This window comes from Zootoca vivipara, chromosome Z (assembly GCF_963506605.1).
Source record: "Zootoca vivipara chromosome Z, rZooViv1.1, whole genome shotgun sequence".
Classification (NCBI taxonomy): domain Eukaryota; kingdom Metazoa; phylum Chordata; class Lepidosauria; order Squamata; family Lacertidae; genus Zootoca; species Zootoca vivipara.
Window position 1 is genome coordinate 1,097,482 of NC_083294.1, and position 15,928 is coordinate 1,113,409.

Here is a 15,928-nt window from a genome sequence, read left to right on the forward strand (position 1 = left end):
TGCACTTCGAAAGTCTGCATAAAGTTTATTCCTGTACAATCATTAGAAAGTTTTGATACATACACCCAGATGAGTTGATGTCGGCAGAAAACCCAACACAGAAATCCCATCCCATTCTTGCCAGAATTCAGGGTTGTGTCCCAAAGGTGCCGGACACATGAGACACCTGGCTGGCTCAGCTGCTGAGGTCACAGAATTCATCCCCTGTTCAGGTGCTTGTCAAAGATACCGTTTTCTAGCCTGACTACTAGCTGCATCAGGACTCTGTATCTTTAGGCTGGAGAAATACAGCCAGGAGTGTGTTGCGGTGTCTGTGAGAGAGAGTGAGAACTCACACATATATCTGGACTCTTGATGCAGAACTAGCCACAGGAGTAGATGCTTCAGGTTTTACTACTGAAAACAACCTTGGGTTCTTTACAGATCTGGAGATGGTGTTGCAGTCCCCCCACCACCACCACCAGGAGAGGATTTGCTCCCACGTGCAAATGGAAGATGCAGGAGAAGGTTCTGAAAAGCCCAGGATGTCACACTCTCTGGGGAGGCAATGAAGTACCATCCAATACAGTCCGCCTTTCATCCTGGTGGACCTTTGTTAGTGCCAGAGAGAGATGTTGCCTCAGACAGCAAATCATCTCTTGGACTTCCAGGCCGCTTTGGAGTATGGGGCAATCCGTTTTTTGTCTGGGGGCTTAAAGTAGGAATATGGCGCTGCCGGGGGGATCTCTGCATCTGGGTTCTCTGCCATCATCTTCAGCTTGGCCTCGATGGCTTTGATCTTCGTGCTGACACTGTGGAGGAAGGGAAGAGTAAATCTGGTTGAAACGTCAGCCTGTCTGTCCTGGGCCTTGATTTAAAATCAGAATCTAATGTTGACAGTTGACTTAGAGCTGCAGAATCATGTAACTGTCATAATCATTATTATTGATTTGTTTGTATCCTGCCTTTCCCCCAAATTGGGACTCAAGGCAGCTTACTCAAATTAAAAACAACACAGATAAAATGTATAAAAGATAACAGTTAAAAAGGAATCAAACTCTAGTAGAATTAAAACAATACAGTGGTACCTCATGTTGCGAGCGAGATCCGTTCCGGAGGCCCGTTCGCAACATGAAAAGGCTGCAGCATGAAGTGCCGCATCTGTGCATGCACATGAGGCAATGTGGCTCTTCCGCGCATGCGCAAAGCACACCCATAACCTGAAAAGACGCAATATGAAGCTGACATATCATGAGGTATGACTATATAAAAAAACCTATTAACATACAAAGAACAAAAAGAAAACAGCACTATTAAAGCTCTTTCCTTTAAAAAGTGTCAGATCCCAAAGGCCTGCCAGAATAAAACTGTGAAGACCTGCTGGCCAAAAGCCAAGGAGGAGCCAGTCTAGCTTTAGGCAAGGAGATCCAATGGCTGATGCAAATAAAGATTCATTCATTCAGAAGTTCACAATGTTGCCCTATAGAACACAATGGGGACTTGAAGCAGTAGGATGGGGGGGGGGGCAAGTTCAGGACCAAAATAAGGACTTCTTCACATAATGTTTAAAGTGTTGATAGCTTTAAAGGGGGTTTGTATAAACTGATGGAGGATAAGGGTTTGTCCACATACAGTATGGAACCTCCATGTTCAAGGCAGTCTACCTCTGAATAGCAGTCACTGGTATTCAACAAGAAGTTCCTGGCTTGTGGGTTTCCCAGAGGCACCTGGTTAGCTGCTGTGGGGAAGAGGCAGCTGGATATGGGTCTGATCCTGCAGGCCTCTTCTTGAGGTTTCTCCAGCTGAAGCTGCACCTCCCCAAGCATACAGTATGCTGCAGACATGGCAAAAGCACAATTCTCACCTCAGATTAGACTGGGTTGGCTCTGAGCTGGATGAGGGTTCCAGGCTGATGGGAAGTATCTTGTCATTCTTGTTCTGATCATATCTCTGGGCAATTAGGGGTGTTGGTGGAAAGAGAAACAGCAGAAATTATTTGACAAGAAGGGAAACAGGCTCAACCCACAAACAAGCAAAAGGAATACAGGGAAATGGGAGTGGCTCTGACGACGGCCAGGTTCTGCTTACCTTGACCTGGGCGTGAGCCCATCGCACCACCAGCTTTTTGGAGAGGGCTAGCTTGCCGTTGAGGGACTGGATCGCCTGCTCAGCTTCCTGCAGGAGAAAAACACCATCAAGGAATGAACCTCTTTCCCAGGGGCTTCAGCTGAATATGTCTGGGCAGTTAATAGGTAATGCCAGGTTTTTGAGGGGGGGTTTCATTTCAAAAGGGGCTGCAGCATAGAATTTAAAGGGATAACAGGTGCCCAGGTTTCTAAGTGGCCAGCAGGATGCACCAGACTTTTAATTTTCCCAGCTGCTCTTTTAAAACCATCAAATTGTAAAGCTGGAATCATAGAACTGTACAGTTGGAAGTGACCCAGGGGTGGTCAACTTACAGGAGACTGCGATCTACTCACAGAGTTAAAACTGGAAATGATCTACCCCCATTTTATTGGGGTTCAGGTCAGGAGCCCGCAATCGACTAGAACCTCCCGGGGATCGGCCAGTCAATCCCAATCGACCTGTTGGACATCCCTGATCTAGTCCAACACACTGCAAAGCAGGAATATGCAGCTGCCCCATACAGGGATCAAACTTGCAACCTAGGCATTATCAGCAACACATTCGAACCAATGGTCATCTAGTCCAACCCCCTGTAATGCTCAGAAAGCTCTACTCAATACTTGAGTGCAGTTTGCAGAACCTGAACAGAAGGCAGTCAATGAGTGTTTTTAAAATGACCAACGCACCATTCCAAGACACACAGCAAATCTCTCTCACTTCCAATTTTCCCAAGGCAACACTGCTGACAGAAAGGCCAGCAACAAAAGATATAGCTCCGAAGGCAGGAAAAATTGCTATACAATGAAACTCCATCGGGGAGGCAGGAAAAATAAAAGAATTTCTATGGAAACCCCCCCCCCAAAAAAAGTTTGTTGGGAGTTCAGCAAAACATCTGGAGGGCACCAGGTTGGGGAAGGATGGCCTACTACAGTTACCTGGCACAGCCAAGCCTACATCCCAAACAGAATCCTTAAAGCTGTGGAATGCTCTAAACTGACTGACCCTCAAGGATCAAGAGCACAGACGGCGCTTTGGGGATGGGGACACAGAACAGTGGCAGAGCCCTAGATTCAATCCACCTGCCTGGGTCCCTGGAGAGCCACCTTACCTAAACCGGGTGCTCTGCAGATGTGGTTGGGACCCCAACTTCCACCAGCCCCAGCCATGGATGATAATGTTGTAGTCCAGCAACACCTGGAGCAAACCAGGCTGGGGAAGCCTGGAGAAGACACTGCTGAACTAGATAAAGCAATGGCCTGACTCAGGACAAGCCAACCTACCTGTTTGGTTTCAAAGTTCACAAAGCAGTAGCCTCTGGGCTGCCCTTCCAACACACCAGACTTGTGGAAAAGGAAGTCAAATTGCTTCACTTTGCCAAACTTCTGAAGGAGCTTGAGAAGGTGGTACCTGGAAGGAGGAGGAGGGAGAGAAGCCAAGATGATGACCTCTGTTGGTTAAGTGGGTTTGAGTGAAAGAGCTGTTTGACAGTGGAATTTGCTGCCAAGGAGTGTGGTGGAGTCTCCTTCTTTGGAGGTCTTTAAGCGGAGGCTTGACAGCCATCTGTCAGGAATGCTTTGATGGTGTTTCCTGCTTGGCAGGGGGTTGGACTGGATGGCCCTTGTGGTCTCTTCCAACTCTAGGATTCTATGAAAGGGAAGGAGGACAAACCACTAGGCCAACTCAATTCAAGCAGCTCCCAGGTGTTGCTTGGGAATGGGAAAAAGTGAAGTTGTGCCCAGTATGTTGGGGGAGGGGAGGGTTTGGAGGGGAGAAAAGTTATTAACACTTTCAATAAAGGAAATTTTAGGACCCCAAAAGTCAAAAGATTTATGGCATAGTGGTGCCCAGCTTATCAGCAAAAACCTGTTTCAAGGTGGCCAAGGGATTGAATTAGTTAGTTCTATGTCCTACTTGACTGCAGAACCTCAAAGCGGTTCAGAAAAAGAATGAAACAGTACGATTATTAGTAAAAACAATCAAAGCATTAAAAAAATTAAAACTAGCAATAAATGATAAATGCATTGGGATTATAAATATATAAATATCTAAACAGCAATGTTTTAGCAGATATCGAAAAGTGTGAAGGTGCCTGCCTGTTATGAACAGGCAGGGAGTTCCAGAGTGTAGGTGCCTCCACATCAAAAGATTGATTTCTCATAAGTCTTATGTGCCAACTGTAAGTGCCAGTTCTTACAGACAGAAGCCGCCGAGTGGGCATATACAGGGTAAGGCGATCTTGCAGGTAAACTGTTCCCAAGTTATTAAGGGCTTTGTTCACTGATACTGATGAGTGAGAGCTGAGGACCGTTCTGAGGGTGGGGCAGTTCACACAGTCCAAGGCTGCTGTGGCTTTCAGCTGCCAAATTCAATGCAGTGACCTTGCACCCACACGGGTGCCAGCAAGTTCTCTGAAGCCCAGTACAAGGAAGGACATTCCAGGAACTGAAGTGATCTCCCAGGCCAGGTTGCTACAGATGTGTTCCTGGAACAGGAGGGAAACAAGGGCCAACTCAGTTTGCCCTGAACCAAGAAGACCCTAATGAAGTGGTGGAAGAACACCTGGGTCTTATGGTGTGGACACAGAAAGCAAAGTCTATCCCAAAAGCCCTTTTAACAAAGCCAGAAAAGCACTGGTGAACTTTTCTTCTTAGTTTAAAACTTTGGAGAGCTGTTGTTCCCAAACTTTTTGGGGCCACCACCCTATTGGTTCCATAATCTTGTCCCCATAAAAAGCATTGTTCAGAACATTGTCCTCACCTGAAAACACAAACACCTTTTGCTACTTGGCCGAGAGAAGCACACACCTAGCTTTCCTTTAGCAAGTCCTGTTGGGGTGTCTCATTTAAATGCATGTTTGTGTGGCTGTGCGTCAACCTTGATTTCATCAGGATTCACTGCACATCTTTCCCTGCGGTGTCTCCACTGAGCACAGCTGGAAAGCAATGAAGCCTCAGGGACATAGAGCTTAAATGATATGCCAGATTTTGCTGGGTGGGTTGGGTGGGTGAGAAATGCTAAATTGAAAACAATTTAGAATACCACTGCAGTGTTCAGACATGGGCAGAGTTAGCAATGCCCCTCTCCACTCTGATGTTCATTTCACACAGGGATTTCTCAAGTTGGCAGAGACAGGGCTGTCCACATGAAAGAGGAGATGGTCAGGCAACTGAATCCTGAGCACTGAAGTGGAAGCCCTGGAACCCTGGCCTTGCCAAGGCAGGGTGAGCCAGAAATGGAAAGAATATGAGGAGCTGTGGGTCAATGACAGGGTCCTTCCAAAGGTTGCTGGCCTCCTACTCCCATCAGCCCCAGCGAGCATCCTACACAGACTTACCGTGTTTCTCATATTTTAAGACATGTCTTATATTTTTTTTTTCGAAGAAAATAAGCCTATGGCTTATTTTCGGGGGTGTCTAATTTTTTGCCGAGCCACGACTGAGCGGGAACCAGCAAAGGCAGCAGCCCGCCGCCGGCTTGGAGCTCGGCAACGTGCGCGCTGCTGCCTTTGCCAGCTCCCGCTCTGTTGGAGCTCGGCAAAGCGCCGCTGCTACGGTACCTTTGCCGGCTCGAGCTCCAAGCCGGCGGCGGGCTGCTGCTTCGCGGCTTCTCCTCCTCCTCCTTCTCCTCACTGCCGCCTTTTTCGGGCTCCAGCTCCTTCTTCCCCACAGGCTCCTCCGCGGAAGGCCCGTCCAGCAGCTCGGCCTCTGAGTCGCCGCTGCTGCTGCCGCCTCTTTCTCCTTCTCCGCCGCCGCCGGGCTCTCCTCCTCCGGGCCCCTCGTCCTGGGCGGGAAGAGCGGTGGTGGGGTTCTCGGCGGCCGCCAGGCTCTCCTGGGTCTCCTGCCTTCCCGCTCGCCTCACACGCGCGGCACACGAACAGGCAAGGCGGCGCGCTGGGCCGAAAAGGGGGAGGGAGGGGGGAGGGTGAGCGCAGACGCGCGCGCAGGGGAGGCTCCCTCTCACCGGGCCATGTGCGCGAGAGCGGACCCGGCGGCGAGTCTCGCGAGAGGGGGCAGGGAAATTGAGCGGGACAGCAGCAGCCCGCCGCCGGCTTGGAGCTCGGCAAAGCGCGCACTGCTGCCTTTGCCGGGTCCTGCTCATGTCTTATTTTTGGGGTATGCCTTATATTTCGCAAGGTCTTGAAAATCCTGCCATGCCTTATTTTTTAGGGATGCCTTAAAATATGAGAAACACGGTACCTAGGAGTTAGCCTCACTGAACTCAGTGAAGCTTAATTCTGAGTAATAAGATTAGGCTGTTAAGTACATAAACCACTGGTACTCTTGAAAAAACAGCCAGGGAGCCTACAAATGTGGCATATTCACACAGGCCATCAAATAAGCCAAAGGATGTTCTGGGCCTGAACCCTATTAATATCAGCCTGTTGATCTTTAACCTGTTGCCTTCAGTTTTTCTGTTGTTATTGGTATTGCAAAGTGTTGGTGTTACTATAATTTGTAGCATGTGGTGTTTAAGTGAAATGGGGAAACTGGATGCTGGACTAGATGGGCCTACTTTTGTCTGATCCAGTTTTAGGGCTCTGCTTATGTCTGAGCTGAGCTGCATGCTGAGCTCTCCTTCTGCACATGGGCCTTTGCACTCTGTGGAGCTTGGCTGTCCAACAGGAACTGCCTGTTATACCAGTGTAGTTTTCTTTGCTCCTTTTAAAGAAAATATAAAGAAATAAAGAAAATATAAAAGCCACCTGTTTGTGTGTGTGTGTATATGCTGTGTAGTTTACCCACATGTCACACTCTAGCTTATTATTCTGAAACCGCATACACAAACTGGAAGCTGATCACAGAGGCACTAACAGAGCACCCAGCTCTCTTGAGTCACAAGACGACAGTTTCCTGGATTCATCACTGGTCTGGAATTCTGCATCTCTCCCTTATCTTCCAGTTCTTTACTTCCAGTATTTTTGGATGCAAGGAATTATTAAAGAGGCCCAGAAAGAGTTTGTGAGCAACTGGAGAGCTGCATTGTGAAGAAGGAACAAGAAGTTGGAAATTCCTGGAGCATCTTGATGAGGTACCTGGGACGAGGCAGGGGAAGGGGAAGGTCAAAGCTCTACTGTGGGCTGCAGCCAGGTCCCCATTCCTACTTCCTGTCATCCAAGGCAAGTGTGGGACAGCCCGTCCAAGCTCCGCTTCCTTTTCCGCCAGTCTTCCTCCTGGCACCCTAAGAGCTATTCAAACACCGAGTCAAGGCTTCCTCTGAACAATGCTGTCCCAAGGATACAGGGAATGGTCCTAACCACATGCTAAAGCCATTAAGGCTGGGAATCCTGTCCCGCTGGGAACCAGCAAGCTGTTGTTAAAATATGCTGTTTGCTGAGCAAAGCTCATCAGGATGGATCTCAATGCAGCAGGCAGAGGTGTGGCATAGCTGTACCTCTTCAAAAGTCTCCCCCCCCCAAAAAAAACACCCCACGAGGCAGAGGCTAAAACGCAGTGCTCTATCTAAAAGACAGTAACATGTACTCCTGCGTAAGAAGGGCATTTTGCAAGGGGCAAACTGTGGCATCAATGCAACCTTGGTAACAACCACAAACAACCCTCCCAAATGGAAGTCAGTGCAGTTTAAGCAAGGTAGGCTGGGACTGAAGGGGAGCGCTTTGGGTTCTTTGCAGAAGATAAGCAAAGGACCGTTGACTCACAAGAGTTTAACAAGAGCATAAACAAAAATGCCTCCACCACTTTTCTGAAACAGAAAAAAAGCTTAGGGGAAAAACCTGGAGTGGATTTGTGTGTGGAAGGGCTATGAGCTGAGCTCTAGTATTGAAAACAAATCCCTAGTCCTGAGCATGTGTGGTCACAGACAGAAATATTGCCCCCACTTCCAAATGCCTGTGTTCTCTCCCGATGCTCCCAGCCTTCCTTTTTCACCAAGCTCTGGTCAGTGGACTTCAACATGTGTGTGTTGGAAGAGGGGGTGGCAGGCCTTACTTAGAACTTAGGAACTGAAACAAATATTTAGAATACTGGACAGAAGCAGGCTAGAAACAGCAACTAACATCCCACTCCAGATTGTGGTTTTGGTGCCGTTTCAGCCAAAAATGCAATGGAGTATAGCTGTCCAAAGTTCCTCCTCCTCTCTCCCCTCACCCTCTGCTATTCCCCACTTGTAAAATGGAAATAGGGATGCGGGTGGCGCTGTGGTCTAAACCACAGAGCCTAGGGCTTGCTGATCGGAAGGTCGGCGGTTCGAATCCCCGCGACAAAGTGAGCTCCCGTTGTTCGGTCCCAGCTCCTGCCCACCTAGCAGTTTGAAAGCATGTCAAAGTGCAAGTAGATAAATAGGTACTGCTCCAGTGGGAAGGTAAACGACATTTCTGTGCACTGCTCTGGTTTGCCAGAAGTGGCTTAGTCATGCTGGCTCCCTCAGCCTATAGAGCGCAGCAACCCCAGAATTGTTCGCGACAGGACTTAACTGTAAGGGGTCCTTTACCTTTACCTTTAAAATAGAAATACAGTCGTACCTTCGTTTTGGAACAGCTTAGTTCCCGAACGTTTTGGCTTCCGAATGCTGCAAACCAGGAAGTGACTGTTCCAGTTTGCAAACTATTTTTGGAAGCCGAACGTCTGAGGGGGGCTTCTGCGGCTTCCAATTGGCTGCGTTTTGGTTTTGGAAGTCGAACGGACTTCCGGAACGGATTCTGTTCGACTTTCAAGGTACGTCTGTACAGTATGTTGTAAATAGGAGCCAAATTACAGAAGCATATGACTCACTTGTTATAACAACTCCACTGGCTACCAGTCTGTTTCTGGACGCAATTCAAAGTTCTGGTTATGACCTGTAAATCTGAAAAACCATATTCCTACACACAAACAAATCCGGGCTCAGAGATCTTGTGGGGAGGCTGTTCTTTGCATCTCAGCACCCTCACAGGCATGCATGGTGGGGATGCAGGAGGCAGTCTTCTCAGGGGCAGCAGCTCCCAGACTTTGGAACTCCCTCTCTAGAGAAGCTAGACTGGCTCTTTCCTTGACCTTGCACTGGCAGGTGATGACAGTTTTATCCTGACAGACTTTTGGGGACTTACTGGGTTTTTTTTTTACAGAAAGTGTTTTTAGAAAGTACTGTGCTGTTTTTACTATCTGCATTTCAATATATATGCTTTTATATTGTTTTAATTTCTGTATTTTAATGTTTTGTTGGAAGCCGCCCAGAGTGGCTGGGGGAACCCGGCCAGATGGGCGGGGTATAAATAATAAATTATTAAAAATTATTATATATTATTAATTCTATTAGAGTTTAATTGTTTTTAACTATTATTTTTATAGCTTCTTGTATTTTATCTGTGTTGTTTTTAATCAGAGTAAGATGTCTGGAATTCCAGTCTGGGACAAAAGTGGGATGTAAATAAATATTATAATAATATTAATTCCACAGGAGATAAACAAGGAATGTTAAACCATTACATCCGGCTAAGCAGGACAACTGTGCCCTATGAGAGTTTGACCCAGGTTCTTTGACTAAATTGGATTTCAAAAACATTCTTCGGAGTCATACAAACATCAAAGGCCACAAGGCTGAGCTTATGTGAATTGCTGAAGGGTCAACCAGCCTCTCTGCCCCAACAACTGAATGCCTACTTCTAAAATACCCCACTGCCACCCACCCACCTTCTGTGGAACTTTGAACAAGCGGAATGATTTAATTGTTCCCTGCCCTTACAACAACCTTGTGAGCTAGCTTGCTGGTATCCACATTTTGAACAACTGCACTCAGAATACGGAAGAGATTCCTAGAATTACAGTATATTGCTATACAGGTGAAACTCGGGAAATTAGAATATCGTCGAAAAGTACATTTAATTCAGTAACACAATTTAAAAGGTGAAACCAATCTATGAGACAGATGCATGACATGCAAAGCAAGATATGTCAAGCCTTTATTTGTTGTAATTAATGAAATGTCATAGCGATGTTTATTTTTTGTTTATTTTTGTATTATTGTAACTATTTGTTTTATTAGTGTGGAATTTCCAAAAGAAAGCATTTGTAAAAAATAAAATAAAAATAGAAAAATAAAAAGTTGCATTACTGAAATAAATGCACTTTTTGACGATATTCTAATTTTCCGAGTTCCACCTGTATGAGGCAGGTTGGAGGGAGGGACTGCTCCTTCCATGTAAACACCACCCACCCACCATAGCTGCCAAGGTTTCCCTTTTCTCGCGAGGAAGCCTATTCAGCATAAGGGGAAATCCCTTAAAAAAGGGATAACTTGGCAGCTATGCGACCCACCCACATAAAGCTTTTTTTAAAAAGGGGGAAGACTAGGCTCTAAGACAATGTTTCTCAGCCTTGGTCCCCAGCTGTTGTTGGACTACAGTTCCCATCATCTCTAGCTAGCAGGGCCAGTGGTCAGGAATGATAGGAGTTGCAGTCCAACAACATCTGGGGACCCAAGGTTGAGAAAAGCTGCTCTTAGTGTTTCCTCTTAGGTGCTTGCTTTCAACACGTGAGCAGGTTTTGCTGCTGAAGGAGCACTGGCATGTCTGGAGATAGGAAACACACACACATAGGCAACTCTGGAAAAGGAAATTACAAATTCATAGAGAGGTTTATCAGTGGCTGGTAATCATGAGGGCTAAATGGAACCTCTTTGTTCAGAGGCAGTCTATGTCTAAATACTAATGGCCGGATGACAATAGCAGACCCTGTGGTGGGTCTTCCCAGGGACATCTTGTTTGGCCGCAGAGAGCAGGCATTAGATGGACCTTTGTTCTGATCCAGGAGCCAGGTTCTTATTTTCTAGTGGGAGGGCATTTTCTGGATGTCCACAAGGGTCAACAAGCACCTGACAAAGGCAAGGTTTGAAGCCAAGCAACCCACCTTTTCTAAGCCCAAGCTCCCTTAACAATTCACTCAACACCACTGACTCTGGAGCCCCAGATCTACAGATGTTTCAAAACGTCAGATTTTACAAGGTCAGGCAAATGAACTTCAGTTCCTAGATGCTGGGGTCAGAATTTTCAGGGAAAGAAAACGGTCTTGGATGTTCCCTGCCTTGTAAGGTATATACAAAAAAACAAAAAAACAAAACCTGGAATGCCTCTGTTTGGCCAAGTACAGAATCTGAAATCCTTAAGGGACAGATCAACCAGGCCTAACATGTACTTTTCTCCTTGCACACCTCCTGGGCCTTTAATTCCCACCCCCAACTTTCCAAACAGGCCCTTCCCCAAAAGGCCCAGGCAGCCTGTCAATTGAGCAGTGCTCACAATTACTCACCCCCAAGAAGCCACAGCAATATAAACACTGGGCAAAAAATGGTAATTAATGCAAAAACTGAGAAGAGGCCAGCCAGTGCAGCGCTGAATGAGTCGCCTGAAGAGGGCATTACGTTAATGATGGACTCCACTTAGAGGTACGATTATGAGTGCTGCCGGGCTGAAAGAAACAGCACTTGGAACAAAAACCTGAAGGCACTTCCCGAAACACAAGAAGCCGGGCAAAAATTGCTTCCACAGCTGAGAGGCCCACAATATCCGGGCGATAAAACAAGAACAGCTACTTGGAATGCATAAATTGGAGATTGTTTTGTAAAGTGTGTTGCGGGGGTGGGGTGGGGAGAGGAAAGCCGGCCACCAGAACCCCTGGCCCGGCACATCTAATATCCCTCTGAGCAATCAAGCTCTCCTCCCTCGGCGTTTAATTGCCCCACTTCAACTTGCTCAAATGTGTTAGCACGCAATTTAAACACGCTAATCATTTGGAGGCCAAGGGAATGTCAAATGCACACACTTAAAATGTTCGCCGCCACCAGAAATGGGACTGGGGTGTGCACACAGCTGCGATTATTAGAGAAGCAGCTCGGAGGAAGCCTGAAGGTGCTTGGGCCAATAGAGTTTCTCTCGAGGCACTGTCAGCCACCAGGCCTCGCCACAGTCACACAGTCATAGTCACCCAACTACACTTGGTAAGGCAGTTACAGCTGTTCCTGGATCAGGTTAGCTTGATCTCAGTTGTCCATGCACAGCTAACCTTATGGCTGGATTACTGAGATGTGCTCTATATAATGCTACACTTGGCGTTGGTCTGGACGCTGCAGCTGGTGCAGAGCATGGCGGCTCGGTTGATTGTGGGAGCAAACGATTGAGAGCCTATAACACCTTGCATTCAGGATCTGCACTGGCTGCCAATTTACTGCTGGGCCAAGTTGAAGGTTTTGGTACTAGCATGCAAGTCCCTATGCAGCTCAGGACCAAGTTACTCAACAGACTGACTTACCGCTTATGCACCCAATAGCTCACTGCAGTCCGTGGGAGAGTGTCTCCCACAAATTCCAAATATCTCAGACGCCCGCTCCACAGTAACCTGGAGCAGGGCTTTTTTAGTAGCTCCCTTGTTCTGTAGAATAGCACTCCTGTTCAAGATACAACAGGTGCACACTTTCTGGAAACAGCTGGAGACATTTTTGTTTCGACTAGTTTTCCCAGCTGGATGAATGGGTGTTTACCACCAACGTTACCATTTTAGTCTTGTTGGTTTTGTGTTTTTAAACTGCTTTTAATTATTTTGTGTAACTTGCCTTGAGATGGCAGTTTAAAAGACAACTAATAAATAAATTATGGTGCTGAAGGAGCCTCTTGAGAGTCCCGTGGACTGCAAGAAGATCAAACCTGTCCATTCTGAAGGAAATCAGCCCTGAGTGCTCACTGGAAGGACAGATCCTGAAGTTGAGGCTCCAAGACTTTGGCCACCTCATGAGAAGAAAGAGAAGACTCCCTGGAAAAGACTCTGATGTTGGGAAAGATTGAGGGCACAAGGAAAAAGGGGACGACAGAGGATGAGATGGTTGGACCGTGTTCTTGAAGCTACTAACATGAGTTTGACCAAACTGCGGGAGGCAGTGGAAGACAGGAGTGCCTAGTGTGCTCTGGTCCATGGGGTCACAAAGAGTGGACATGACTAAACAACAAATAAATTAACTGTAATAATGATGATGATGATGATGATGATGATGATGGTGATAATCCCCTAGACTCAGCCACTGGGATAACAAAGATGTGGGTAAAATTGGCACATTGGACAGGAATTAAACAGAACATTAAATGCTAGCAGAAGCCGAGTTCAAATAGCAGCAAAACAGAAATGATGGTGTGTTTTCTTATTTTCTTTGGAGAATCCCCTTCCTTTCCTGGCACTCAAGAGCTAAATCCCAAGCCCCTCCCTTCCTTGCCCCTCACTCACTCTGTAATCTTGGGGTCGAGGTTTCCGATCCACAAGCGATGTCCATCCTGCAGGGCCCCCTCGGACAGGATAGATGCATTCTCCAAGCGCAGGCTCTGCGTGGGAGGCACTGCGGTCGCCATCCGCACCTGGGGAGGTGGAGAGACAACGAAGAGAGTGCGGTTGGTGGTGTGAAATTGAAAAAGGAAGAGGTTGTACACCCTGCAAGATTATCAGCACCATGAGAAAAATCCTGCTCAATTTTAATCTCTTGCTGATATTTAGAGCTTCACTTCTGAATATGCTCCCTATGCCAAGGTCTAGCCCCAGGAAACATCACTGCAAACTTGGGTCTCCATATGTTTTGAACTACAATTCCCATCATCCCATACCACTTGTACTGCTAGCTAGGGGTGATAGGGGTTGTAGCCCCAAAACAGCTGGACCCAAGTTTGGGAAACCCTGCTCTAAACCATAGCACCACCACTTCCTAGTACGAGCAATTTGGGGGTAATGATGTTGATGATAGTAATGATGATACAGCAGACTGTTCTTGTACTGTACACAGTGCTGGTATGCTGATCTTTAAAGCCTGGGTAAAGCCCTCCTGGTGTCATTGAACTGAAATTGCCATCATTGCTACTAGAACTGATGGGAGCAGAAGTCAAAAAAACATCTGGAGAGCCACAGGTTGCCCATTCCTACTTTAAAGGCACCTGCAGTGTAGCATCCAGTTAACAAAGGCTAAACACTCCTATCCACACTTAACCTGGAAGTAGGATCCATTCAGTTTACTAGGACATTTTCCTAAGTAGACATGTAGAAGACTTCAATGATAAGGATTATCTATTTGTTTTCTTTTTCTTTGTATTAGTGTATTGTGACTTGCTAGTGTTGTTTTCTTTCTTAGGTTTCAGTAATAAAATTTATTTAAATAAAAATAAAAAGTATTGCCTTCTCCCACACAAATCTACTTAAATGCCCAGGTTGTCCTTGAGTCCCTTCACTGGGTGCTTCTTCCTATGGAGGTGCAACAGGCACCAACCAACCAACCAACTAGAGAAGGTCTTCTTAGTTGTGGGGAGCCATCTGTGAAACTCCCCCAGGAGCAGCTTGTGTGCTGCTGAGGTCTAATGCTCCATAACATAATTTTTTTTAAAAAAAATCAAGTATTAAAACTCAAATACTGTAGTCTGTTTAGCATCAGGTGAATCCTTTACTTAAGTATATTTGTTACTCGCATTGTTAGATTGGGGAGACCACATTGATTTTATCTGTGCTCTTCTGTTATTCATTATTATTATTTGTTAATTATGCACAGTTCTCCTTTAAGAATCGTTTTGTAAGCCACCCTGGAAGTTGTCAGAGACTGAAAAGGTGGAGAATGAAAGGCCTTAAATTTATATGGCAGCAGGCAAAACCAGAGCTGGCAACAGCACCTGCCATCCTTGCTGCCAGGGCCTCTAGGTAATTTTAATCTATTTTAACTTCTGTATGTTTTGAATTGTGGTTGTAATTTTTTCATGATTTTCTTCTTTTCTCTTTTTGTAAACCACTTTGAGGGTTTTTTAAACAATCAAGTGGTGTGCAAATTTCATGAAATAAATACATACATAGCTTGCCAGGATCTTGCAAGAGCCAACATGGATGCCAGCCTTGGGCCTCATATTCCTGCCATACCCACCCCACCCAGCAATCTGAGCAGCACCAGGCAGCTAGATGTTGTGACATTTTTAAATTTCCACAATGTGCATGGCCTGCTGTCACTCTGAAGCACTGTGAGAAATTAAAAGGGTGGCAACCAAGGAATGCAAAAGGACACTTGGACCCAAGGCCCCCTCAGACATGGAGCCACCCCCAGGAAAAGCTTCAAGGGAGCTTCCATTTAAAAACAGACAGCCTCAGGAAACACCAAGGTAGGTAAAGAAATGTGAAAAGCGGCAGGGCTGGTCCAAGTCATTTTGGCACCTGCACTCCTTGCCAGAGGGATTGGAACTCTACATCAGGAACAGGGGGTAGGGAGTGAAGATAATCACTGGGAATAAAGATCTACATGTGATGTGTGTCCTGGAGGTCAGATCTGCTGCTCCTGTGGATCCTGCTACCCGGCAGTTGCCTCACCTTTCCTCATGGGCGGGCTGGCCCTAACTGGGGGAGGGCAAAGGTGATTACTATGGATCACAGAGGTTGCATGGACTGTAGAGTTGGGAGGGATCATCTGGTCCAACCCCCTGCAATGCAGGAATCTCAACTAGATCATCTGTGACTGATGAAGTTTTTAATCTTGATTACAGGAGGATTTTGACCATCTGAAGAAATGAAAAACAAGAGAGATATAGGCCGAACTCTTTAAACGGGGAGGCTGGTCTCAAAGCAAAGAGTCAAGCATTCTCTCCCTCCCTCGAAGTGTTGCTGCCAGTCAGTGCCAGCAACATTGAGAAGCGGCCTGGCCAGGTGGCTAGAAGGCCACTCCCCAGCCTTGTCTTTCAGCTGAGCTGGGCTCCCAAATGAAAACTGTAATTATCTGCCCGTCTCCACGAGGGGCGCGGGGGGGGGATCTCCCTGGAAAGGCGCTCGGGGGAGTTTCCTTTTTTATATACAATACTTTATCTTCGGTTCCTTTTTGTTTGTTTCTGCCTATG

General features: G+C 46.6%; 1 protein-coding gene across 2 annotated transcripts in view; it reads right to left on the minus strand.

Annotated features, from left to right (window-relative positions):
- The window catches only part of RBM18 (RNA binding motif protein 18), a 16,317-nt gene continuing 389 nt past the window's right edge, over positions 1-15,928 (minus strand). For both annotated transcript variants that reach the window (XM_060270640.1, XM_060270641.1), the window contains exons 2-6: positions 13,308-13,435; positions 3,387-3,513; positions 2,068-2,154; positions 1,844-1,929; positions 1-791 (exon numbers count right to left, since the gene is read on the minus strand). In XM_060270640.1, coding sequence (XP_060126623.1) covers positions 632-791; positions 1,844-1,929; positions 2,068-2,154; positions 3,387-3,513; positions 13,308-13,435 — 588 coding nt within the window. In that variant the 3' untranslated portion in view covers positions 1-631. The remainder of the gene's footprint in view (positions 792-1,843; positions 1,930-2,067; positions 2,155-3,386; positions 3,514-13,307; positions 13,436-15,928) is intronic.